The 27,798-nt window shown below is 44.2% G+C and overlaps 1 protein-coding gene across 1 annotated transcript; it reads right to left on the bottom strand.

Annotated features, from left to right (window-relative positions):
• Position 1: 1 nt before the first annotated feature.
• prickle1a (prickle homolog 1a) lies at positions 2–23,928 on the bottom strand. Its single transcript, XM_068723009.1, has 8 exons — positions 23,683–23,928; positions 6,295–6,498; positions 4,428–4,541; positions 3,468–3,605; positions 2,951–3,154; positions 2,553–2,739; positions 1,588–2,460; positions 2–1,476 (listed from the first exon to the last, which is right to left on the bottom strand). The coding sequence occupies exons 2-8, from the start codon at positions 6,481–6,483 to the stop codon at positions 614–616; spliced, it is 2,568 nt and encodes an 855-aa protein (XP_068579110.1). The 5' UTR covers positions 6,484–6,498; positions 23,683–23,928; the 3' UTR covers positions 2–613.
• Between the last annotated feature and the right edge of the window lie 3,870 nt (positions 23,929–27,798).

Here is a 27,798-nt window from a genome sequence, read left to right as displayed (position 1 = left end):
ATGATATATAGATAGTTTTATTACAATTATCATCTATCTTAGCCTTATATTCCAGTTTGTACATTTATACAGATTACAATGATTTGTTAACAATACACTGACCCATAAATACACCACTCAACAAGGCCTTTTAATACACACAGTGTTTCTCTCATGTTAGTGCTGAACAAGCCTGGAAGAAAACACATTTGAAGAGCTTGGGTCAGAGTCAACTTGTCAATTTCTGACAGCCTCATGGAAAAATGGCTCTGTACCAACTGCCAATAGTTAAATGTTAATGGCATTTTGGTACAAAGCATGTCGTTAACTCAAGGGTATAAAAATAGCCATTTTGGGTTGTTTTTATTCTACAATATATACATTAATATCTTCACTGTTAAAGACAGTTTAGATGGTGGTTTATAAATATGCATTACTCTAAAATACTTTACTGGCAATGTTTGCAATGATATGCATACACCTATGAAGGACTGGTGTCTTATACAGACACCTTGAGTGCTGTGAAACCTTTAAAAGCAAGCAGAGTGTTATTGCATTTTGTACAGTGTACATGAGAGGCAGAGGTGAGTGGCAGAGCGTTATCCAACGCTAAGGATAAGCGAGTAATGAAAGTCTATGAAATGATACAGTTTTTCCCCTTATGCCCTTTCTTCTTTTTGGACTTAGTCCGTAGGCCATAAGGAGTAGAGGACATTCCTGCCACAGGGCTGGGCAAGTCCTCAGTGTAGTAGTGTCTTTGGGGCCTGGGCTGAGGGATGGGCTGACCCAGGAAAAAGCCTTCTTCCTCAGAATCAGAGGAGGAAGAAGAGCATGTGGAGCACCAGTCATCATCATCCCCATACAGCTCCAAGAACCGCCCCATGGCTTGGCCCTGTAGCCCGTAGTCTGACATGGCAGCAGGACTCGGGTGGCCATGGAGGGCTTGGTGCCCCCTGGGGCCGATGGCGGTCCCTCTGTGGTCCACTTTGTAGCACATTTGGGCCCTCTCCTTGGGCAGAAGGTGAAGAGCATTGTCAGAGCGAGACTTGCGACTGCGATGCCTCCTGTGGTGGTGATGGTGGCGACCAGACTGAGGCTCCTGGCCCTGCTCCTCAAAGTGGTACACTCTCCGGCGAGTCCGTTCACTCATAGGCGGTTGGCGCACTGGGAGATCGCAATAATGGCCGTTGTCCACCACGTCGTCAGAGAACTTGACTTGCTGCGGCCTAGATTGAGAACGTGTCCTCCTGAGGGCAGGGACATGAGGTTTGTTTCTGTCCGCTGGCAGAGGCACCTCCTCTTCTTCTGGGACATTTTCCTCCACCTCCTCCTGCTCTGATACAAGGCTCTTCAGGGAAGTTGCACTTCTGTGTAGCATAGAGGAGTTGAGGGTTCCCATGTTGCTGCTTTTCTCACAGTCTTCTGTCTCCAGTTCATGGAAGCCTTGCAGGGAATATACCAAAGGTCTATCTTTACTATCACCATCTACTGAGGCCCCTGGAGGGAAGAGAGAACAAATTATACAATGTTTGCACATGGAATCAAGACATTGTCATCTTCTAAAAGAATATTTTCTAAGATCTGATGTATCATGTCACAGCTACTCACCGGTAATATTGGAGAGTGCCAGTGAGTCCATAGAGTCTCGAACACTCTGATCCGTCTTCTTGAACTCGTCTGTGATGCACTCCAAGGAGTCATTGTACCATTGTGGCTCCTCTCCCTGGAAGCCTCCTTCAGCCCCATGATCCAGCTCCAACTCCTGGATCTTTCTGCTGCTCGCCGGACCCGGGTGGCTACCATAGGCTGAGTCCCCTAGCCCATCCTGTGACTGGGCCCAGTACATGTCAGCCTGGTACTTCTTACTGGCCAGACTCCCCCTTCCTCCAACACCACCAATGCCAGCTTTTGATGACTCCTGCTTTGACTTGGAATCCTTGTCAGCAATCCATATATCTGTGGGTCTGGAGTCATTGGCTTGCTGGAAGACCCCATGTTCCCCAAACTTTAAAAGCAGCTGAGTCATGTAGTCTTCATGTTCCGCCCACTCCTCCTCCTCCTGGTCCTCAGGTGCCTCGGTCTCCTCGCCACGTTCCCTCCAGAAATGCTCATCAGATAAGTTCATGTGGACAAGCTTGTTGGTCAGGGTGTCGTCAGCGCTTCCGCTGAAGCCAGGGAACTTATAGTTGACAGAGGGTGAGAAGAGGAGCGACTGTCGGCATTGGTCGGCTGAGCGACTGCTCTTGCCCATGCGCACACTGCGCCGGGATTCTCGTGAGCGGGCTGACTGGAAGGCAGAGTCGGAGGAGTCAGAGGCATGCACGTCTTCCCCGACGCTGCAGGCCTTGGAGCAGTAAATACGGCCCTGGTGTGGCAGGAAGGGGCAGCCCAGGAGAGAGCTCTTACACTGGGCACAGCTGAAGCAGCTCTCAGTGGCATGCCAGTGGAGCCCATCATACGTCATCTGAGCATGATCGACACCTGGAAATTGGGATGTGTTGAGATGGTTAGCAATACTACTGGGCAATCATGACGAAGTGTTTTATTTGAACTCTAGAAAATCATCTTCTTACCAATGTGTTCCCCACAAGCCTCACAGTACTCTGCATAGAGAGACTCGAAGCAGCCACAACAGTATGGTCTGCCGTCCTTCATGATATAGCGCTGCCCCCCCAGGATTGTCTCACATTCAAAGCAGGCAAAATGCTTCATGTGCCAATGGCGGCCCTCTGCCTCCGTGCACTCATCAGCAAAGATAATCTGTAGACATAGATGTACACTGGATGAAACAAAACTGCCATCTTTTGCATTCCTGGCTGATATCAATCTATTTATTCATATTGGATTTATGCATAGCAATGGAGAAATAAATTAAATGTTTTTGCTATCCCAGTTTAATTCTGAATGGCCATAAACGTTGTTTTTCTTCACTACACTGTTTTGTCTCAGTATTCCAGTCTCGTGGTTTTACCTCGTCGCAGGCTGAGCAGCGTGGTTTGAGTAGCTCAGCATGGTGCCTTCCACAGTGGATTTTTCCATCATGGTAGAAGTAGATCAAATCCACCAGCACTTCGCTGCATGTGGAGCAGGCAAAGCATGCGGGGTGCCAGCACATCCCAGGGCCCGCCCTCGAGGAGAACACTGCCATTTCTCCACCGTTGATCTTTTCACCACACTGCAATATGGAGACACATGGCTTATTATAACATCCTGTAATGACTGTAGTTCCAAAATATTCTGTCATAAAATAATCTGAATCCTGCATTAGGCGATTATATCTGTCAGACGACTGCATGGACATAGCTTTGGCTTCAAGCCCACCTGTGCTCCTAATGTAACACAAAGCCTAGCCCATAGAAACTACAGCATCATATTGAGGTAAATAACTGCACTCTCAGAGTGGCCTTTCTGCATTATATGAGGAGACAGGATAGACAATTCTAAAAAGGAAAACCAGAGATATTATACATGCAAGTCAGGCAACTTACATGCTCACAAATGCTGTTCAGAAGATTGCGGGGCAGCAGTTTCACTGTACCCCTTCCCAGTGCTTCCCTCTTCCTCTGGACACTGAACATAAGCAGCTCCTTCTTCTCCTCCTCACTGAGGGACTGGCAGTAACGCACCTGGGGAAGGAAAATGATAAGTTATGTGTACGAAGGCCGATTTCACAATCACACATTTTTACATCAATGACTGGGATTCCTTCTTTTCATACGACACCCTTCGAAGCACCCAATTGCAAGACTGTCGGCCACTAATAAAGGTTATAAACTGAGGTAAGTATGAGAGAGGGCAGAGTGCATACCAGAGCATGCTGAACAAAGGCAATTCTTGACCCCTGCTTGGCCTTCTTACACCCCCTACATATCTCCACCCACCGTCCCTGATTGAGAACATCATTTTTACAGCAGGCTTTTTTGATGTTTCTCAAAGCCTTAACAAGAGGGAAAGCAGACGTTTACACAAACAAGGCCTGTGTTTAGAGTGAAATCAAGAGGACGGGCAACAAAGGAAGAGAGACAGCCAAGTCGAACTGTGGTGCCACTGCGGTGGTGGCATCACATAAAGCCTCTTTCAACCAGCAGCCCTCTCTCCCGCTGAGCAGTCCTCGTAAAGAAACACTGCTATGACAGGAATCCTGCTGGTGGGGGCTCCCGGCAAACATCATAAAATCATCAACTCAAAAGTCACATTGTGCCCACACTACACGTCTACAAGACTGTGGAACAAAAATCCCCCAGGGGGATGTCAACGTGAATGCCAAGGGCTCACATTAGTGGCATGGCATGGAGATGGGGAGGCTGTTAACACCGTGGGTTTGCGGGCAGATACAGCCACTCAAACAAAATGGAGAATAAATCTTTTCTGCAGCCGTGGCTCACATGAGAGGACGTGTTGGGGTGAATTTTATGTTACTTGTATTCATGCACACAAAAAATTCTCACCTCATTATCATGCGGTGGAAGTTGGTAGAGGAGCTGCTTGATTCTAAACTTCTCTCCCGGACTGCTCACGTAGGGAATCTTATCCTCAGGCAGACAGGAGAAATATAACTGGACCTGGAGAAATTATGGCATGGAGTAAGAAGATGAGGCAGAGAAGCATTGTCTAGGTACTTGCACTAGGACACGGCTGAAACATCATTGATGATGAGGCAAAAACGTATACGGTTCAATGAATCCCCACACAAGACAAATGAAACCCATTCCAACTTCTATATTTTCAAGAATGTGTGGTCATCAATCTGAACATATAGCTGTTTCTTTGGTTCCCCAAGAGTTTGAGGGCTTTTTTTTTTTCCATGGAATTGCCGCAATACATTCTTGTTATGATCTTGGACAGAACAGCCCATATTTATGAAGACAAGGAACCAGAGAGCCGACAGATTAATTTGTGATGAGACACATTCTGGGACAGCTTTGTGTAAAATCTATGACTTTGTGGAATCAAAGTGTTTTGCTAACCCCCAAATCAGCTTTATTTCAAAAGCACAACACATAGCATTGATGCTCTTTGGTGACGGCACTGGAAGAATCATTCTCTTCATAAATCTGCACTAAACAAGTCAAAACAGGTCAACAGGTCAAATCAGTTTGAAGGTTGTATTTTTCCAGTCATATGCTTGTCTCTATAGGGACAGGACAAAGCAGCCTTGCTCTGTGGCACTTTGACCCTTGGGGCTGACAACTGAAAAATAAACTTTATGAGGGAGGGGCTATTACAGCCGGCCAGATAAAGAGGTGGGATGTGCTGCTCTTGTGTGTTGGGGGGGCTTCCTGCAGCTTTGGCCGTCTAGAGGGGGGTTAACAGCAATTTACCCTGACAATCAACCTAGCGTTTGCCCCCCGCCATAAATTATGCACATTTTCATGCTGCTATTACCCCTCATCCAGCTCCCGAGGGGCTGGGGAACAGTCAGCTATCACCCAAGCCCTATGTGCGTCTTCACTGTAATGATGACCCATAATACATGGCCCATTCAGGGAAATGGCTGCACTAAAAGGCATCACAGTTGACCCATGCACTTCTAAAACAAAAGGCCCTTCATGTTAAGGAGTTAAGGTTCTCTGTCGCTGCTAACCCATCTTTATTTTGCCCATCTCCCCCTCATTGCTTCCATGTGTGTTGTTTAAGTAGGGAAGCGGGATGGAGAGAGAGAGAGATGCAGAGGGGGAGAGAAACACAGAAAGAAAAGAGAGAGAGAGAAATGAGTAGAGAAGAGGGGAAAAATGCAGCCAATTTGGGAAAAGTGCCACATCACACTGGCTGCCCTGCGGACACAACTAACAGCCCTGCCTGTGTCTGTGGAGGAGAAGGCTTGTTAAAAGACAGCCCCACCGTTCCTGATCCTGCCAGCAGCAGTCGGCGCGGCCCACCAAGTCTTCCTCCTAACAGATCTCTGATAATCACAAGCAGACTTTGCCATACCGCAGTTTGTAAATAAAAGTACACACATCCTGCCTGTAAGTGGCTGCCTGGTGGAGCCTGACAAGTCTGCCTAAAACAAAGGGACCAAGAAATATGTTGTCTGTCCCATAAGTGCCTGACACTCTAGATGGTATGTCCCTCAGTGATGTGCTGAGTAGCATTTATCTGGGCCAGGCAAATGGGCTAAAAGAGAAAATCAGGTCAGGTCTGTTTTTACTCTCTGTCAGGAGGATAGACAATTATTCACTGTGGTAAGGATTTGTGAACCAATGAAATAGGTACCAGAATTTAAGAGGATAATATTATACAGTTAGTTTTCTTGGTAGGATAACTGATTTCATGAACAATAGCAATGAAAATAGTCCATTGAATGCATTTTCTCACCTGTTCAGGCCTGAGGCCAGGTGGTACCCAGGCGTACTCCTCCAGCGCACAGCCTGAGTCATCGTCGGAGGTGGAGCTCCGCTGGAAGCCAGAGGTCAGCTTGCTGACTTTGTGCTCCATCATCAAGTCTCGCTGGCGTGCCCCGCCCTGGAAGCCAGCCGCCGACACTGCCGCACTCGCCAGGCTCATCAGACTCTCTTTTTACTAGACAGACAAAGCAAAAAAAAAGGAAGGATGGGGAGGAGGAAAGGAAGAGAAATTGGGGTGAGGATTGGAAGAGGGAGGAAAAGAAAATGAAATGTTGGTTAACAAGCTATTACATCAACCAATCTCTACATAATGCTGTCCTCGCCTCATCTAATCCAGTTCTCTAATGCCAGAGCCATTCCACTAAATGTTAACCACCGGCTGAATCACACCATCACTGTCTCTTTCATGAGGCCCACAGCCCCCCTCAGAAGCCCATTATGGTATCTGAGCAAGCTTTTCTTGGTTCACTTCTGGTGATGAGTCTACTTCATAAAGGCACTCATAAAGAGAACTATACCCTTTCACTGCTATTGTGGTGGCAGTTAAACGTGCCCTCCTCATGTGGCTTTTGAGGATATAAAGACCATTAGGAAATTCCCAAAACTTCACGAGGTGACGTCTGATCTCATTATAGTGACAATAACAAGCAGTTAGCTATTCATATATACATGGCGAATTCAGAGTTGCTCACATGTACGCCCAGCTTTGGGCAATGTTGCACAGACCTCACATTCCTTTCCTATACTGTAATTCAGTGTGCCATCAACTCCAAAGCAAGAACAACACCAGACACTGGCTGTTAAATCTTTAGGCTTCACCTTATCTGTGGAGCTTGGGCCTGAATGAGTCATCATTCAGCCTGTTGAAGTGTTACGTCATACTTTGCCCCAATAGGGGACACCTTATGGGATCTGATGCAGGCTTGATCAGTTGAACCTGAGGTCTGTATAAACACAGGCCTGGCCTTAAGACAGGGCCACCATATGGGGAATGTCCACAAGCCTCATCTCTCCCTTCATCTCCCCTTTTTCTTTGGACTGTTTGTTTTCCAACCTGCTGCAGCGAGTGTCTGATCATCCTTTCATCTTTTAGATGGACAGAACAATGCCAGACAGGTGAAGCAGTAGAGAGGGATGGATAGAGGGGAAGATGGATGGATGGACACTGACAATGCCACCGAGGGTGAAAAATAGAGGAAGGAGATCAAAGACTGTCACAGTGTTGATCTATGTGTGTGGTGGCCAAAGTCACTCATGCTTTTCTTTACATCTGCACCAAACATGTCTGAACTGCTGTAGTAACAAAGACAGAAACAAAATAAACTTAAAATGTAATTACTGTAATCTTTACTGTCAAGTAAACTGATTCAGGACACATCTGTTATGTATAACAATATCGGTCTGAAGTTTGCTAACATTAGCCACAATGCTACTGGTCATACCAGACCAAGGAAGGCTGTAGCGTTTTCTTGTTCTCTGTGACAAAAGCAGAGAGATCAATTTTGTGAAGCAAATGAATTAAAATACTTAATCTGTTTAGGCCAATTATGAACTCACCCCTATAAGCCTACTTTAATTCCTGTGCTGCGGTTAGCTTTGCAGGACCAAGCGGACATGGAGATGATGAATGTGTGTCCAGTTGTGGTCATCTCTCACAGGCCAAGGGCTCTAGCTGAGATCAAATAGGAGCCCAGCCAGTGTCCAGCAGCCTGGCCATTACACCACCTCCCCCAAAGCCTCTACCCCCTATGGCCGGCAAGGGCACCGAGGGCCGCGGAGAGACAGCTGAGAAAACCAGACACACTCGAGGGCAGCCTTTGAACACCGGCGTGACAGTAAAGGGGCCTGAAAACCTGCGCTCTCTCCTGGAATGATATATATGCCTGGCTGCCCCTGGAGCGTGTGCCTCCTATGCACACATGAAGAGGGAATGCACACATTTACGCTAAAGCCAACACTGAAGCAGGCGTGAAGACTCGTAGACACAGGTTACCATAAACTAAGCTGGTCCACACACACACACACACACACACACACACACACGTACAGTAACAGCAACACCCTGTTAGAGTCCGCTGTATGCTTGTCATTTCGTGACAACTCTTTCTGAGATAGTGGCACACCAGACCCTCCTGGGAATGATTAAGTGCCGCACACACGGCATGACGGCTACTGGCTATTCATATCAACTCATCTTCCTCAAGGACACGTCTGTGGCCTCGCCACCAGCGAACTGGCATGCACTCTTCTGGTCTGCCCAAAGACAGTCAAGCGTGATGGATAGTGGTGGCAGAGGAATCATGTGTTTTTTTTGTGAATTTGTGCCTGCATTACACCACAAAGTGTCAAGTCAGGCGGATTGGCTTATGACACGTCCCATTAAAACGCCTCTGATGTCCTGAACAATGGCGTCTTTGTGAAGGAATCCACTGAAGGCTTGTCCCATCAAGAGCCTGTTTATCTCCCTTCACGTTTTTTTTCTTTTTTTTCCTCCTGAAGATGTGGTGTGTTATCTCCTTATGCATGACAGTTAAAGCCCTCAAACCCAGATAACCTGTCTTCAGATGAGAGAAGGGGGTGCAAGAAAGAAGACACTCTCTTGTTCTATTCACATCTATTGACTTGCAAATGAGACCAAAATAACCTGCAAAAATGTGGCCTTGTTTGAGAACAGCTTGGGTTTCACGTGGGAGATAGCTAACTATAGGCAGGTTCAGTCAGGAGCCCAGAGACTCCGACTTCACAGCCTCACATTTTATCAGGCGCAGACTCACTCATGCGGCACATTTGTTCGAAAGATGTTTGCTTTCACAATTCTCCACGAGGATGTCTCACACAGCCAAACCTGAGTCGCAGGAATGTCAGGCTTGAACTTAAGCCAGGCTCGCAAAGGATGTACATGGCTCGCTGTTAGGCAAGGCCCCCTTTCTCATACAACCACATCTGCTTGCATGCTAATTTTTCCTTTAGATGTCATGCAGTTTATTTCCGCCAACTTTGCCCAGAGAGCTTCTGTGACTTTTTGAATGGCAGAAGCAGTGAGCCAACTAACTTAACAATGCTCATACTGACTTGTCAACTCACTGACTCATCACTTGTGCTGGCTTTTTAAGTTTTTTCTCCCAACAAGGGTTCTAGTTTTACATCTCCCCCTTCTCACCGCTCCACTCCCCCTGCCTTGCCCTCCTCCCACACTAGCCAGACCCCTGTAGTCCTGAATGTTTAACAGCCCCTCACTCTTTTGTAAAGGCGCTTGTTAACATGGCTTTGGGAGCTGTGGTCCAGCATATCTGACTGATCGGCCCACAGAGGGCCAGAGGGTGGTGGGGGTGCTATCAGACTGAGGCTAAAACAGGGTAACTGATGTATAAAAAAGTTAATGTGTCCACAAAAGAGATGAAATGTAAGTCAAGGCAGGTCACTGAGGGAAGCTGGAACACACGCTTGCTTTGGTTTTCACTGAATGAACATTTTAAAACAAGATATTCAGAATGAACGAAGTTGACTGTGCACTAGAAAAATAGTGCACAATGATCACGATAGTCTTGTTGCGCAGAAGGTATATATTCCATCAAGCTCTATGTAACAGGAGCTCAATGAACAAGTGAGTGCACACTTGATTCATTAAGGAACAAAATAACAGCAGAATTGGACGCACCCTTAAAGCACTACATAGACTTGGTAACTACATTACGTGTTAACTACAGTTTAATGTTATTTATCACTTTGAATAACACAAACCTCTCACAGGACTGCATACTGTGACTGACCAATAAGTATAGCCGTCAGTGACATTTTTAAAGAGTATTCAACAACACTTAAACCAGAGTCCCCCTAAAATCCAGACACTGGATCATTGGATTAACAACCCTTGAGAGAGTGCACAGGGAAAATAAGCAGCTTCTGGTCTGAATTACTGTCTATATTCCTCTAGGAAGTGGATGATGGACATGCACACAACCCAACACAGTGCTCTCTGTGAGTTTGGACCGGCCCAACATGTTTAACTTGGCTCCTGTGAGCTCAGTGATGCAGGATAGGCTCTACTTGAAGAGAAAAACAGGATTTTCTGTTCAAAGTCCCTGCTTACTTGAGCTTGAACTCAGACAAATCTGTTTTTATGTCAGAAGAGATATGTCTTAACTTGCAGCATATTATTGCTCCCTGCTATCCCTGTATACAGAAATATCTTCAAATGACAGCCTGTTAACTGCTGGCGCTTAATGTGCGGTATCACTTGTGAAAACACAAAAGCGATCCAACAAACTAACATTGTCAAACTGCGGGCCAGATCAGATTGGTTTGACAGTTAGATTTTTTTTGTGAACCAGGACACGGACAGCTAAAGTAATCAGCCATTAAGATTAAACTCCTAATTGAATGATCCAATAAACCAACTGACCATCATTAAATCAAGGACTGAAATACAACAGCGGTGATGTTCATTCATGGATTTTCTGTCTGCAGAAGATTTGGAACCAATCTGCTTGTAAAACGCAAAAGGTGGAAAAGCTGCTGGAAAATCTGAGTGCAACTGAAGAGACCCAGAGAGGAGCTCGGTTTATGCAGCGTTGAGGTGCTACATGGCTGGAGTTTGGTCATCTTATTGAGGCCTCCTTTCATGGCCGGGGGAGTGTTTTTCCAAGACCAAATGGATGGGAGTGACAGAGATCTTCACTATGGAGACCACCTGCATGCGCTGGCCAGACTGAACTAAGACTCAACACACACATGTGCTGCTGTCACATAGCGGACATCAAACACATTTACATCCCAGTAAATTGAGTTTGCATTATAGGGGACCTAAAATCAACTCTTTGATCATTGGCGCCCTTCTCACCTCAATGGGAAAATGTCCCTCTGAAGGTAGATTTTTGACTTTAGCAAGGGTCAGTTGTTGCACAAAACTCCATCGGAACACATGCTGTGCATGTATGTCTTGTGAATCATGCATAACTAAATAATTAAACCACCCTTCCCATTAAACTGAATAATCCAAGAGATTTCATGTACAAGTCTTAACTATACAAATCTGCATCAGAGTCAAAGAAGCATGCTCTTCGTACCTACAGACAGTTCAGGATCAGGTATGATATATTTAACATCTCTTTTTTTCTTTTAGCCTCACCCAAGAAAGCACATTCCTCTAAAAAAAACAAGAAAAAACAGATTACATCTTCAGTCATTTCCCTGTCGTTCTTACCTCAACGTAGGCCAACTATCCTGAGGCGGCCAGGAAAAGGGATTTCGTCACCACTATATCCAGATCTAGATTCTTCTTCAGCCTCTGGGCTCCATGTCTATATGCAAGACCTTCAGAGCTCTAATTCCAGGACAGAAGCAGTCAGCCTTCTCTACCAGAGCTGTCAGCACAGTAACAGCCCATATCAAAGCTACGACTGTGAAAAGTCAGTGAGATGTCTGTCTGAGTGCGTGGGAGAGAGTGTCTGAGAGGGGTGTGTGCATGTGCGTGTACATGGAGGGAGCTCAACCAGATGGTCATCCCACCCTTCTGTCTCTCACCCATCACTCCTCCTCCTCCTCCTCCTCCTCCTCCCTCCCCCAACCCAACCCTCCTAACCTCAGCCCGGCCCCTTAACCCCAGTACAGCCAGTCACGGCAGGGAATGGGAGAGCGAGGCGTCTCCCCTCCACTGATCCTCCCCTCGTACTTCAAACACATGCTTCCAAATGAGAACCACCGCTCACAGGAACTGCGCTTTTAAGTAGCACATCAGCGATGGCTGCGCTCGTTTCACCACACTGACCGCCCCGTCTCCACACAAGCTTTCACATGACATTCTTCGTTCTCCTTCCCTATCAACAAGGTCAAAGATGTGGGGAAGGTGGTGAACATTAGAGTCAGGTTAGGATTATCTGGTGGTTTGTCTCTCCTCTCTTGTGCGCTAAAAAGTCACTAAGTTACAGAGAGCCGGTTGCTAACTACAGCTTCATGATTACAGAGTGATTGTTGTGTACAGAGTGAACAAAAGATGCTTTATTTATCCCGCTATGAAAAAATGCTTCCTACCATCAACATCCTGGCTCAGCCTCACATAAGCCTTCCCTCTAACTGAACATGATGTCAACAAATCTAAATGTGTCCAGCTACCAGACCTTTCATATGTGATTCATAGAAGGGCTTTACAAAGAAATGGCTTTAACCACAAAGCTGTTATTATATGTTTAACTTTGTCTGACTGAGGGTGAAAATGTCCAACTTTGTTCAGCTCAACTCTGTTAAGTCATACAATATGGACAGTGTAACTGTATTACCAAAAGTCTGCAGACATGATATTCATTTCAGAGCTTAAACTATTCATCCATCAATTGATAAGCCAGTTGACAGAAAATAAATCTACAATTTTGATAATCAATACATAATTTATCGATTTCAAGGCAGAAATTGGCTGGTTAATTTTTCTCAAAATGTGATTTTAGAACTTTCCTGAACATGAAAAACCTGGCAAAAACCCTCAAAAGAGAACAATACTACATGTCTAGTATTGGCTAATATCCAAAATGAAGTTATTAACATTTTCTATAAAACTTAATTGTACATATCCGCTTGTCCAGTAAATCTCCCCGGGATGCTGACCTCTACCTCTCCTTCACCTCTGCAGGAATGTCAGAACGTGATTCTCTTCCTGTTGCCTCAGAAAACAAAAGTGACCAGTTCAGGTCGATCTCCGGACAGTTGCACCTTTTGCATCCTTTTGTGGTTGTTTGGGTGCAATGTCAAAGTGTTACTTTTTCCCAAAAGGACAAGTTTTATATTGTTTCTAAGAGAACTAAAAAGTTCCTCCATCCTTCGGAGCACAAGGGTTAACATGCTTTAAGCCTGTAAAACAAAGCAATAGAGCATTTTAATAGGACGCAAGGAATCTATTAAACAGCTAGAATTGGTTTCTTTATTAACATTTTGGAAGCCGTTTAATTTTGTGGGGATGACGTCAGGATGTAACTCTGTGAACTCAAACACATGCGCGAAGCATTTACACTGCGGGGTGTCTAAGAGGGGCTGATATCACGGGTCACAAGGGTCAATACCTGTGTAACAAAAGCAGTGAAATTGTTTCAAACATGTGTCTTCAAAAAAAAGGAACAAGAACTACAGAATCTTTCATTTACATGCTCAATTTTGCCAATGATTTTGTCTTTAAATCCACAGTATATTCAAAGCTACTTTGCTCTAAGTCCACAGTCTCCTTTCATTAGATCACAGCTCATGGCTGCTATGATGAGTTTAGTACAACAGAACATCATTGTCTACATGTTAACTGGTCAGAAAACCTTCAAGTAAGCGTATCTTTTTTTAATCAAAAGAAAGGAAAAAAACAAGGCCCGTTCCTTGTTTAGCACACCTTTGAATGACTGACAGCATGTGACTCTGCTCACCCACACACCTCACTTTCACACCAATATGTGTTAAAACATCACAGCGCGGGTGGCGAATGGTGACTGTCAATGTTATTTAAATACTTTTTTTTTTTTAAATGCAGCTTGGACAGTGTTGATGAAAATTTTATCCGAACCAGAAAACAAACATGATTGAATGAATTGGTGATTGATATTCTGGGGCTTACATACTAATATTTGGGCGCCTGCGTGTTGCATTTGCTGTAGGAGTGTGTGGCTGTGTAGACAAAAACCCATTGTCGCAGCCAAGGCCAGGGAGGAGAGGCACCCTTTCACAGCAAACCTCAGGCCTTTGTGCTGGTCCAAATGACTCTGCACCCTGCTCCATTAGCAATTCTTAGAGGGGAGGGACAACACAGCATCCTGCCTTTGGGGAGACATTCATGAAATGCAAAGCTAAGATGGTAAAGTAATCTGGACAAAAGTTGCAATGCCTATTCATCAACGCCAGTATGAGTAAACCGAATTTGCCACATTTGAATTTAAGGGAAACAGTTGACCTTCCTCAGTTTCCTGTCATTTCAAAGTTGCAGATTTTGAAGGAAGTTCAGTAACAAGTTTAAAAGTTCAAGGAAGCAAATATCTTCAAAGTTCACATCTTACACTGAAATTGCAAAAGAGAATCACTGGCCTTTGACAATGAACTTAGGTGAGGACGGCTATTAACAGGCATCTGTGGATTATCTTTAGTCTCTCAAACGGGAACCTGTGTCAGAATAACAACATCCTGAGCCTCATTCTGAGATGGCACAGCTCTATAGTTAGAGGTAGCTGGCTGCACAGTTCAAGGTTCGCCTCAGATGGTTGAATAATATAAAGTTGGACAAGTCATGCATCCCTGACCTTTGACCTGAGAGAGCACCAGATGACCCATAAATCTATGGCCCCGGGGCTTTACAGCCCATTCCCCTGTCATATCCACAACGACCTGAACAGCACCTCACACCTGGTCTGCACCTTCTCACCGCTGTAAAAATGAGAAGAAAAAAAAACGCCCTGTGCTAGCGGCAGGGTAGTCCATGACCAGCATGCCCTGACAATGACAGGACAGAGATGATCACCATCAGAACCAACGCCCCACGATAAAGCTGCATTCTTCTCTGGTCCAAACACGTCCTTGAAAACGGGGACCCATAAAACAAAGAGGCGAACGCTGTATCTAGCAGACTAGTAATCCTGTGATCCCCGTGTGAAACATTGTGTAGAGATGGACAATAGCATGAATTAAAATCTAAAGTAACCTGTTTAGATGAGACTAATTTGAGTCCCATAAATTGGGGTACCAAAGGGGGCAAAGGGAAGGTCAGTCTCTAACTTACCGTCATTGATGACCATTGTTGAGAGCAGCTCTCACCGGTGTGTGAGCTACCTTATAAAAAGTAGGCATTCTCAAGGTTTAAATGACTTGCCAACGGTTATTAGCAGGACACAGGCAAAAACAAAAGCCTCAGTTATAAAGGCCAATAAAACCCTATCACTCTACTGTAACAACAATCCCTTTTACGCCTTGAATGAGGGAGGAAAAGGTCAACTGGTGGAGCAGTCAGCGCATTGATATTGACTTAGCTAGATTGGCGCTGACAAACTCAGGTCAGACTGTGGGCTTGTTAGCCCTATAACCCTCACATAACCCCTTTTACTGTTTCACTCTGACACATTGGAGGCAGCTGAGGGCAAAGCTTAGATCCAAGCTTAGTTTCTGACTCGAGACATTTGTAAAAAATTAAAGACAAATATCTACTCACTTAACGCTTGACCTCACTACAGATCATGTGTTTCTCAAGAGCGCTGAATAGGAAAAATCGAAATAAAAAAAGGACAGGATTCAAGATTTATTAAACTGAATTACTTGAACTTTTCAACTCCATAAAGAAATATCATTTTCTTCTGACTTCCCAGGAAGGAACAAAAAAAAAAAAGGTCACCATACCTAAATCCTGAGTCTGTAAGCTGTCTGTGTTTGATTATCAAATTACAGAATGTAATGCTATTGTAAAAAAACCACAACATAATACTTGTTAAGTAGATGATGTCACTTTGTCCCTGATTTCATGGAAGAAATGTATGAACATTCCACTTAATTTCTGCTTTATTTAATTAGCTGTAACCCTGTTGTGTCATGTATGATGTAATGCAACATGAATGTCCAGTTTGCATGGAGTACCCTGTAACACATGACATAACACATCTCTGCTGAACAAAGCCTGGTGTCAGCACACTGCTCGTTTCTTCACTTTATCAAAAGTACACTGCTGTCTAACTGCTTTGCCAAACATTGCAGAGATGTACGATTGGGACAGCTCATATTTCACCCTCAATTTGACACCCTCTCACCTAGTTGTAAAAGCCGAACCTCATTGGGAACAATAGGAAGTGGAGCGACAGAGCTCCTGGGGCTGTTAAAGGGAGGAAGCCCCTTTATTTGAGGACACTATAACTCAACAAAAGCCTGTGGCTGTCTGCACACAGAGCGGGCTGAGGATGAATGGGCTGCTCTTACACCACTCACTTGCACTGACAAAAGCACTGGATCAGCAAAGGGCAAAACCTATCATGTGTGGTCCCCCCTTCAAAAACTAAGAATAAAATGACAAAACAGCCCTTAAAACCAATGAGTGTCACCCAACAGGTCTCTGTTTTCACCTTCATTTTTTGTTCAATTTCTTAAATGTAATTTAACATTTTTCCACATGACCAAGGACACTGTCAGCTTTTCCATGACATGTGAAAAGGTGTGATCACTCATGTTGAAACAGCACCTTGTCAATGTCTGGGTTCAACACTTGCGACCTTTAAGACTTCACTACATTTTTAGCTTATAACCTCACACTTCCAGAAAGTCTAACTCACACACCACTTAAACCTCGCACCTCACACATCTGGGCTTTTTTTTCTCCTCACCTTTCCTTGAAGTTCAACCGTATATCCTTCGTACGGCAGGAAAACTATTTCCTGTGTGTTTCCAGCCCCGGGCTCAAACGGACACATGAATGAGACCGCCGTAACAAAACAGCCAATACTCTGGCAGGACTGCTATGAACAAGTCTTGTAGAAAGAGAGGATGAAGGTTTTTTTTTTTTTTTTTTAATAGGAAGAGAAAGTTGGCAATTCCCACACGTGGAAGCATTTTTCTTAGCCGCACGGCTTTAAAAGGCAAACCATGGAATCCAACAATACTCTGAAACAGTTAAGAGTTGCTCAGTCAGGATCCCACTAATGATTAACATTCCTGGAGAATCACTCCGTTAGTCTTTTTAGATCGTTCTAATTAAACACATGCTCCAGTGCCACAGCACAGAGGGAACTCTGACGACTGAGAGCAGGGATGCTTCTTTCCAGCTCTGCTTAATTGGACACAATTAAAGTCATTAAGGTGGTAGTAAAAAACAGCAGAAAGAGCAGAGGAGAGGCCCAATGATCTCCTATTTAAGGCTCCCTGTTGCTCTGATGTTCTTGACCCTTTCACCTCCTCACGTGACTCACATTCAAAAGTACAGGAAAATGGTCTGGACCGACTCTTTCATTATGAGATGTCCGCCCGGAGATTTACTCTTGTTTGACTTTGAGAATGTATTGATGCTTGTTTTATGTGTGTCTAATGTTTTCATATTTCTGAAGAGGACACAGAGGTTGTATATGTGTGGAGGTCCTACATCTTGGGAGGCAAATGTATATATCTGATTATTTATGCATCTGTTTGCCACATTGAGTTGCTTCTCTCTGTGTTCTTTGTGGCTTTGACGTATGTTTTTTGACACTTGTGATATATTGTAATTTGTCAGCTCGCATTTCCCTTTTGCTCTCCATATAAAATCCCAAGTGTCCATATAAAAAACAAAAAAATTAAACTCTACACTAGGGATCCATTTATCTTCCTTTTCAACAACGGTACCGATACCGATTCAAATATCCAGCGTTGCTTCAATACCAGTGCTCTCAAATGCCCAAATTTAAATTCTGCATACAACCTTTTTTAAGTCTATGTAAGATAACAGGAGGTTATGGATTGCTGTGACACTAAAAACATGAGTCGATGGCCTGCCATGGCTAAATGTAACTGATCCAAACACACTGAATGTTATAATATTTTCAAAACTGCATTTATTGTGTAAATCAGTCACATCATACCAGATCAATACCAGAGCGCAGAAGCTTGTCAGTGGAACTTGTGTGTGAGCTGAGAGTGTGTGCTATGTATTCAGGTCTAGTGATATCCAATCTGAAGCAGTAGAGAGGCCTCACTCAGCAGATATACAGGCCAGACATGGGGTCACTAGTGCCTGGGATCTGTGTGTGTGTGTGTGTGTGTGTGTGTTGGCACAATGTATGTGTGCCATGGAAAAAAAGGACACAACTGGCTGCCTTATCACCCCCCAATTAAGGATAGCAGTCCCCCTGGGCAGAGCTTATTCTTAGAACCCTCACATGTAAAATGCCTGTTTCTGTCTGCATCAGTGTATTATTTTTGGAGCTGCTAATACTGAGGTCACTAATGACACCAAACCATTTCTCAGTCAGCATGTAGGAACATATGACAGAGTGTGCATACACGCTGTGAGTATTTCAAAAAATAATAACCCTTTCCATAAAATCTGAGATGCCTTTCCTTCAAGTTTTTATTACTTCTCAACATCATAAAACATTCTTCCCCTATATGGTAAAGTGTGTGTGTGTGTGTGTGTGTGTGTGTGTGTGTGTGTGTGTGTGTGTGTGTGTGTGTGTGTGTGTGTTTGGACAGGACGCACGTGCACAGATGTACACATCTGGTGAGCCACTGCTCTTGTTTTCTTTGGGAGCCCAGCCCCTAACAGGAAGACAGTGCGAGCATAGCAAACAAAAGCCCGGCTCTTTGAACCGGCCTCTCACTAGGAGCTGCCGTCAGGTTGTTGTGGCCAAACGAACTGTTTCTGTGTCAGCTCAGTGGGCCCATTGTGGGCCTCAGGCTGCTGCTCTGCAAGACATGTCCTCAGTTGGCCTTTGTCAATATTGACCCATCTGCATGTCATCCTACGACATCGACCTTTACTGTGATGCGTTTCCAACTGACGGTAAAACATTCTCTCTGTGTGAAGAGGCACATTAGATTCTAAAATCCTAACTCCTGTGGTAATAAACTTAAAAATAGCAGTCAAAACTCGCTGTCAATTTTAAATAGTGGAGGTGGAAGAAAACATCTGACAGTCACTCCTGACTTTCATGCAATGAAACACTGGAGCAACACTTATTCACTGCTTCAGATGAAATGGGAATGGGTCTAGTGTTTCATTATGAATGTAAAGCATGTGCTGTAGTACATACAGTATATTGTGGTATACAGAGCACTCTCTATTCTTGGAAGTAAGATCCCATAAAGGAATTATCTTTCTCACATAAAAAATACCTCTATAGAAAAAAAAAAGAAAGAAGAAGCTTAAGTTTAAATATATTCCTGAGCAAGCCGGAAGGGAATATGGCATTGATTTATTGCTTTGTGTCCCTTTTAATATTCTTATAATGCATTTTAGGAGATGTTTTAATGAGTTATTAGGATTAAATCAAGTACTGTGTCATTTGGGAATAAGCACAAACTCTTACATTGTTTCCAAACCTAATTAATTGTGTAAATCTACAGGATGAACATTTTAACGAGGACATGTTCTGAGAGGAAAATTCTGGCAGACATCCAGAAACTGTCCGCACTGTCTGTAACTGTAACCTTTCATGAAATCTCAGGAAATACCTTTGTTGAAGTCCAAAAATCCCTTGCCCTGCGGAGTGGATTTTTAAACCCTGTTGACCTTTTCCATATCATCCACGCTCACTGACTCCACCCCTGTGACAATGCCAACAGGGAAGGAGGAACAAGAGCCACAGGAAGGGGAGAGGGGGGTGTGTGTTTTGCATATTTCCAGCCGTGGGTCCGGAAAGCTTTGACTAAATCCCCTGTTGTGTGCCGAGGAAATGAGCTGGGATTTATAATGACTATCTCAGAGTAATATGTTTTCTTTTGCTTCCAGCCCTTGATGCTGTGATTGCTTGGATGGATCCCCGTAGATGAGGAGGACAGAGGAGAAAACATGCCCTCCTGCAGGCGGCCATGTTTGTGTCAGGTTGGTGCGGATGAACTTTCCAAAAACTCCATCTGACACTTGGCATCTCTACAACCGTGATCCCCTTTTATTAAATGCAGACATGTTGGTAATAACCAGTTTTGTTGCGCTGCAAAGTGCTTATTGTGCAGTACTCATCCAGAGCCGAGCGTCATGCCTATACATGATGGTGATAATGAAACATGTGTGTCAAGCATGACTTTCATCATCGTGGTGGTCTGATGGTTAGTCCCGCAATTATGCCATGTGGTTACCAGAGATCTGCTGGGAGATTCAACTCCAGTGTGAGAGCCAATCCCGTTTTCCTCTAACATCATCCTGCAGCTCCTAATAAACAGTGCCTGGAAGCGCTAAATCACCAGCTACCTTTAATCACTTTATGCTCAGCATGTGGATCCAATGTGTGCCACTGCTGCAGGCACTGACTCTCGTACATGATGCTGTTCACAAGTTACAGGAAGGGAGGGGGTGGGGGGGGGGGGCACAGACAGCAGCATCCACAGTGGTTACCCCTATCTATACAACTGCAGTGTAACAGTGCCCTAACTTTGACCATCCAGGCCACCGTCCATTTGGTCGGGCCCAGTGGCCGCAGATTCAGAGACCACCGGGGTTTAAACGGGCCATATTTCATCCAGCCTCCTGCCAACCTACCACAAACAGTTTACAGTCAAATGCGCTCTGCTTTCTGGAGTTCGCCTGTGGCAGCCCGACGCCATGCCACATCTCCCCGTCCAGAGCCATGAAAGACTGGCCTCCTCTGACAGCTCCTCACAACACACGGCCCTGTGCTGCTCTGCTTTTAGCCCTGCTGCGGTGAGCTGGACCACGTCTGGGGATAAAAGGCTGCCACAGTGTTTGGCTTGCAGGCGATTTACACGGACGCGAGGGTGATTCATTCTAGCTTTGCACAAACAGGCCTCTGTGTACATTTCGCTGGTACCGGGCTTTTAAATCAACAGTGGGGAACGTATACACACGGGCACTGGGACTTACATTCTGCTCATTCACACTCAGCTGGGTGTCCGTCTGTGGGTGTTGGAGAGTGTATGCGTGTGTGTGCAGTCATAAACACATATAGGTGACCACTTTGTCTCCGTCCATCTGCTTCTCCCGGACAGACACACCACGACATGCCCCACTGTTTATGTCTGCGACTGGCTTCTTGTCTGCGATTTGTCTCCACCTCCACCACTCTGGTGTCCACTAATGCTGTGGCTCACAAGGGTGCTAATGTTATAGCTAGATTATCTGTCTTAAAGGTGAATTATGAGGAGCTCATACGAAAAACAGGGCTTTCTGCCGCCGAGTCTTACATCCTCCAGTCTACATGCATTTTGGTGCTCAAATAAACCATAGACATATCCCACGAGCACTTGTAAACATCAAGTTGGCAGAGGAGGATCAAAACTGTTTCTTTCTGCTATGTCCAACAAAATGTATGACAAGGCCAGCTATTTTATTTCCCTCTTGCGTTTACACACACAAAATACTCTTTAAGTCTTTTGATTCCATTAGTGGCACCTTTGAATCACTGCAGGACTTTGGAAATGAGACATGGACAAGTCTATAAATAACTTAATATTCACAGAGAATTTCTCACCTGCTGCAGATCATTGAAAGTAAGAGCTCAGCTCACGTCTCCCCTAACACAAGCCTCGCCTTTATATCATCTAGACATTAAATAACTGCAGCTGAGACCCAGGTTTCAGCAGATAACCAGTATGTCGATACATCCAATCACATTTACAGTACAATCATTGGTTGGTTGGTGAGAATTAGAATTAGAATATTGGTATGACAACACAACTTGAGTTTCTGCATTATGTATATGCTGGGTCTCAGATGTAGGCCATCATTTTGCATTTGTCAGTAGTTACAATGAAAAATAGTTTAGAAAAAAAAGAAAATAAATTGTGTTGAAACAGCTGTCCTCCAACACAACCTTAAAAGTTTGATATCATTTACTCTTGCTTTGGGAATTGATTCAGGTTGTCATGTCAATGCTGCAGGCGAGCTTCTGCCTCCAAGGTGTCAACCTCTGTTCTAGCCACTAGGTGACACCACCACCTTGGTTCTGTGCTCTGTCCTCCCCGTATCACTGTCCACAACGCTCACACTCAGTATTTCTTTCTTTACCCTCTTCCTCTACTGGCCAATGTCCACAGGAAAAATAAATATATCAAGGATAGGATGGCTACCAATGCTGTAATCGAGGATGGTAGTGCCCACGCTTCAAAACACCTTCTGGTGCAATACAGCAAGATTGTGACCTGGTGCGTCACACTTTGAAGTGGAACTGCTGACATTGTGCAGAACCTGTAGTTCCTCCTTTGTACTGTCAAAGAGCTAAAAGGTAGAATTAAAACATTTTCAAATCAATGTTCCCTTGTGTTATGCTGCACTTCTTCAAACCACTTCCACAATCTATCCAAAGTGTCCAAATAAAGACCAAGGCATCTCCTGAGTTTGTCCTCTCACCTCGCTGTCAGGCTTCAAGTTGAACTGTCCCGGGATCAGCAGCCCTCTGTTTTTGTCAGCTGTGGCCATAGTGACAGATTTCAGACCGGCCTGACTCTGCGTTCTTTTGCGCTCGGTCTGAGCCAAGCGGGTCTGTCACTCTGTCAGCCCCCAAGAGGGCATGCACGGGACTTAATGGCTTATGGTGATGTTTGCTGTGCTCCAACGAGAGCAAAATATTATCTTAGACAGCCATGGTTAAATATAGCAGTAACTGCTCTCCTGTGTCTTGTAGGTTAAGCACTTTCTATCACAGCTGAGAATGGAAATGTTTGAAACTGGTGTGGTGTGTCATTGTTCTTCAAAGGAAACACTTTATGGCATATTTAGCTCTGTGAGAGGTCCACAAGGAGTGATGAATTTACTCAAGCAGCGTGCAGGGTTAGTTTTATTTAAAGAGCAGACTAGACTGCAAAAAAGTCCACCCTAATAAGTCTTTTAGGCTCATGCTCAAGTCTTAAAACCAGTTTTCCTTGTAGGATAGAAACAATGCAGAATAGTGCAGACGAAACCCGACTCGAGAATTTTCTTTCAAAGTTGATATCTAGTACAAACAAGTTGCCAGATGTACTCACTTACTATTATAAACATTTCAGTACTGATTCTAAATGACTCGTCAGAATGGATTTTTTTTTTTTTTTTTTTTTTTTTTTTGCAGCTGGCGCAATTTTTTGGTCAAGCCTTTCCCACCTTATCCATCATGTTTGGAATTGAAGAAAGTGAGAGTGACTTTTCATACTGTATGTGGCCGGGGTGTGTATGACCACATTCTCCCTCACTCAACAGCGCTCTTGACAGCTATGGAGCCCTGCAGTGGCGGACAAGCAGCGGTCACGAAGTGCCGACCAGTTGTCACCAAAGTGACAGGCGACAGCTGAGTCCATACATCTGGAGGCCCGGGGGACTCCACTTCTTCCACCCGTCCCACGTCTCCGACTCAAGTTTTCTTTTCGGCTTTAGAGAAATGAGGTTACATGCAGGGGAAGTGAAATGTTGAAATGCTGCGTAAAAACGCAAAGCAGCATTGGAAGATCAGAAAATGAAAGCCAATTGGATGACTTTTCGGGGCTGACACAATATGACCTCTTCTGAGTGTCAGTTTGACTGATGGAAGTTGCATTGTTCAGACTATATTTTGTAGACAAAAAACACACTAATTAAGATCGACATTTACCCGTTTTCGTCACTTCTGCATTTTCTTTGCGTAAAAAAACTAACAAATAGACTGGTGCAATTGTAGATAGTGAAATAATTTTAAAACGGTCCAGAATCCTGAACTTAAAGTCCAAAAAAACTACTGTTAAAAGACACCAAATGACTTGGTCCACTCACCCCCAAAGCGTTCAGTTGCAGTAAACAGAGTATCCAGAACCAATATTCCCGGAGTGAGAAAAGCGATTCACGCTGCGTCTCATTGGCATAAGATGAAAAGTCCAGAGAGGGTGCACCACTGTGCCGCAAAGCTGAACCCAGAGCTGTGCAAAGCGATAAGCTCAAACTCCAGGCTGCAGTGGAGACGAGCGCTGAGAGAGAGAGAGAGAGAGAGAGAGAGAGAGAGAGAGAGAGAGAGAGAGAGAGAGAGAGAGAGAAAGAGAGCGAGTGAGAGAGAGAAAGAGAGAGAGAGAGAGAGAGAGAGAGAGAGAGAGAGAGAGAGAGAGAGAGAGAGAGAGAGAGAGAGAGAGAGTGAGAGAGAGAAAGAGAGAGCCTGGTCTGACTTCACCCGCTGTCACCACATCTCAGTCATTACAGCGGCGCGCGGTGCGCTATGGTGCTCCTCTCGGCGGTCACAGTGAAATGACATTAGAGTTGCTCCCTGCTTATTGGCTTAAACAAGCAGCCCCCACCACTCTTTGAGAAACGGACCAGTCTGGAGCACATGGGACAAAACGCTCCTGTGACTTTTAACTCCTGCTGCTGCAACGGGGCGTTTAAGAACTGTTTGCGTAATTTAAGTGCTTGAAAACTACTAAGTGAGTTAATCTTCCTCCGTTGCCTACATGCTGCCCTTACCTTTATATGAACTGTTGCCTTTATCTGGTCTATATAATGAACCAATACAAACTTTGTGAACATTATACTATATGTTTATCTATTTCAAATATGAACAACTCCACCAATTCATCTTGTCACCACCTATAGAAATATGATATATATTTTTTTTGCAGACCTATTTGTCCCTCTTGCCACCAATATGAAATGTTCACAATGTGCTTTACATTCTCCCACACACTGTGTAACACTACTCCTATTTGCAGCGCGCAATGAAAGGTAAGTTTATACGCCTACACTGAAAAGAAGCTATAGCTGTCTATTGAGTTAGACAAAATGTTGTGGGACGATCATAGATTTGAAGAGAATGGCCACTACCCATAAATCAGCGTGAGAGCATAATACGATAGAAAGGTTTGCACTGCATTGAAAAATCACACAAAAGGTCATTTTTAATGGCATCGTCTTTTATGAGTGCTAAACACGTGTCAGGTGTTCCAGTGCTGACAACACTGTGAATACAACTTACATTTGATTTTTGACTGGTGGACCTTTAAAGAGCTCTCTGGCCTCCTGTGACCCAGATACGGCTTTTGCATGATATCAAGAGTGACACTGCGCCCCTAAACAACTCAACCGAATCTGGATTGTTTGTTGTGTTTGGAATCAGGATCTGACGGTGCCTTTCGCAACACTGCCGTCTCTAAAACATGCCGGCTGAAACATGAAACACAAATGTGACAAATGCATCTATTGAATCGCGTGCCCTTTGACCTTCGTGGCTCTCTCTCTCTCTCACCGGAACAGACGCTACGTCTCTAACTGACCCCGGTTACGACCCAGCGGCCGTCTCATATCTGAGTGTGCGAATGCATCTTAAGTAAGAACAGGTTTAGCGAGCTCAAACCTGTCAGTCATTCTCTACACAGCCCTGGCATTGAGCAACGGAACATAATGCAGCACCAGGTCTTTTATGGACCAGATGGATAAACGCTTTTATTTGGTATCACCCCTTCACTGGAACCACTTTATGTGTGTCGTGTTTATCAGAGCTGCAGATAATTCATGTAATTCAAGTTAATCCAAATGAGGTATCACATAAGTGGCACCTCATTTATATGAATCTTTTAGTTCACCTCATATAGGCCAGGAAATCGGTCAACTAGCTGATTTTTTTTTTCCTTTCTTATCTAATTTTTGCATCTGAGCTAAGAGTTTGAGACAGAGATATTTGGCCGAAATATTATTTCTATCCTCATTTGCATTTTTCAAAACTACACTGAAAATAAGTCTAAACAGGATGGGTAGCATTATATTGAGGCGAGGAATATGAGTTACAGCTCAACATCTGAAAGGAGGATAGTTAAACAGATGGGGTGTGTATGTCAGGTTTCTGTAAAAACAGCACTGAAGGAGATAGATATCATTTCAAACCGCTCATTATTTTGAGAAGCCATTTTGCCTTAGACCAGATCGGCGACTGGCTGGACCTGAATGTTAAAACTTCTCTCGATCACTTATCTTTCCTCTTCTCAGAGCTTATCTGCAGCTTGTCGAATGAGATATTTATGGCGGTGTTGGAGAAAAAAAACAACTTCTGAGCAGCATCACTTACATGAATTAGGACCGTAAAGATGCTCGGCATACTTTCCAGCGTATGTCTCGTTTATGTGGCATGTGACTTTACCCCGTGATTTTAATGACATAGAACTTGATTCTGATTGCTGTGTATCAAATGTAATCCTGCTGAATTGCTGAGCATTAGGGCCTCAATTGGTCAACAATCCAACATATTTTTACCGTCACAGCTGTTTTGTATTTGTTGTGCTGTGCGACAGCGAATGTGTTGGTTTAAGAGCCCTCAAACAAGATTAGGAGCTTAAGGCGCTGTAACCCCTGAAACAGGAGCTCACCGACAAATCTGCTTTAATTACAGAAGATGACGTTTTCTTCTTTATAAGTGCTATTTACTGTTTGCATGTTGAACCATCTAAGGGTGCCATGACTTCACACTTTTCTCTTTGCACTCTTCTGTTCCTGTCTTGTAGAACGTTTGTCTTTCAATGGAGGCTCTCTTCTATTAATTATTAAAGGGAAATCTCCAATGTGTTTTCGGCTGCGCAGAGACAGTAATGGAGCATTTCTCAAAGTCAGGACTTGGAGACCCATTTTTACAAGCTTGTGGGAATTCTGCTTTCTGCTTTAGTGAATCCCATCCGCATCTATATTGTATGCTCAGGAAGTGTAAATGCATCCGGTTGAGTGGTAAACAGTGACATACATTCGGGAACACACGTTTTTACAACTAGAGTTGTTTGATATTAGGCCTGAAATTACAGTCTAAGAGACACAAGTCTTTATTTAGCACCTCCAGCCACCAACAGTAATGCAGTTATAACCTCGGTTGCCAGGTTGAGCGAGGACATTTGCCCGAGTGTTTGTGTGGTCTCAATTAAGCGGCTCGCTTTCCACGTTTGCTCTACTTTTTATGTGTTGCTACATGTTTGCTTGGGCCCAGGGTGAGCGAATACGAAGCTGCACGTGGAAAACCAATTTTGCTGAGATTGTTAGATTTAGATTTTACTGTGCAAAAGATGACTTCCTCTAACCTACATTTTGGAATATATGTGATAAAAGAGGAACAGATGCAAACTGCGTCTGCTCCGTACAAATATTCCGTACACACATTTCTCCCTGAATTCTATTTGAGATATGCAGTACTTGTTTGTTGCTGGTACATTACTATAAAGAGAGAAAATAAATCCTCATTCAGGGTCATTCAAACAATTTAGAGGGGATTCTTTCTCTGAAGGGATCTTGTTTCTTTGAGTTTACACAGGAAATCTCTAGTCCAAACAAAGGCAGGAAAACAAACAAACAAGTGACTGGGGCAGAGGCTGATTGCTGAATGCAAAGGGGGGGGGGGACCAGTCGACACCAGCAGCTGGACCTCTTGACCAGTCCCCTGGCTGCTGTCCATGCTCAAACACTGGTGACCAATTAAGGACCGCTGGTCAACCCCTGAGCCCCAAAAGGCCCAACTTTACTTAAGTCTGTTGACTCGATTTGTTGTTGGACAGCTTGTCACAGATTGACAAATGGGATCACATTACTAAAACAATCGAGTTAATGCATGAGCTGGAGATATAGAGATTCAATCAGGTCCTGATTGGTCGCCACTGTTTCTGTAGAATTCCATAAAGAAAGGCAGTAGCAGACTCAAGGACCATGAGCTGCTACAATAACAATAGGCTGTTGGCATTCTGTTTGGTTTGATGATCGAGCATTCTGTGAATACCAGGCTATTATAATTGTTACGCTACACTTTCGCTTTTGTAGTCTCTAATTGGCTCTTGCTCAAGCTCTCCTAAAATAACTACAAACAGCCACTGAAACAAGAGAAGGCTTGTTTGCTGACAGCATGCTAATTATGGAATTGTTACAGGATGGAAGTAGCAA

The sequence above is a fragment of the Cebidichthys violaceus genome, unplaced genomic scaffold, assembly GCF_023349555.1.
Source record: "Cebidichthys violaceus isolate CVI_PGR_0920_01 unplaced genomic scaffold, fCebVio1.0.p SCAF_3, whole genome shotgun sequence".
NCBI classification, from domain to species: Eukaryota; Metazoa; Chordata; class Actinopteri; order Perciformes; family Stichaeidae; genus Cebidichthys; species Cebidichthys violaceus.
The sequence above is the reverse complement of the archived record's forward strand: the minus strand, read 5'-3'. Positions and strand labels throughout refer to the sequence as shown.

Coding starts and splice junctions, on each gene's coding strand:
- prickle1a (XM_068723009.1), bottom strand. CDS start 6,483: ATGAGCCTGGCGAGTGCGGCAGTGTCGGCGGCTGGCTTCCAGGGCGGG. Junction 4,542..6,294: donor CTGGCCTCAGGCCTGAACAG/GTGAGAAAATGC, acceptor TAATTTCTCCAG/GTCCAGTTATATTTCTCCTG. Junction 1,477..1,587: donor GGCACTCTCCAATATTACCG/GTGAGTAGCTGT, acceptor TCTTCCCTCCAG/GGGCCTCAGTAGATGGTGAT.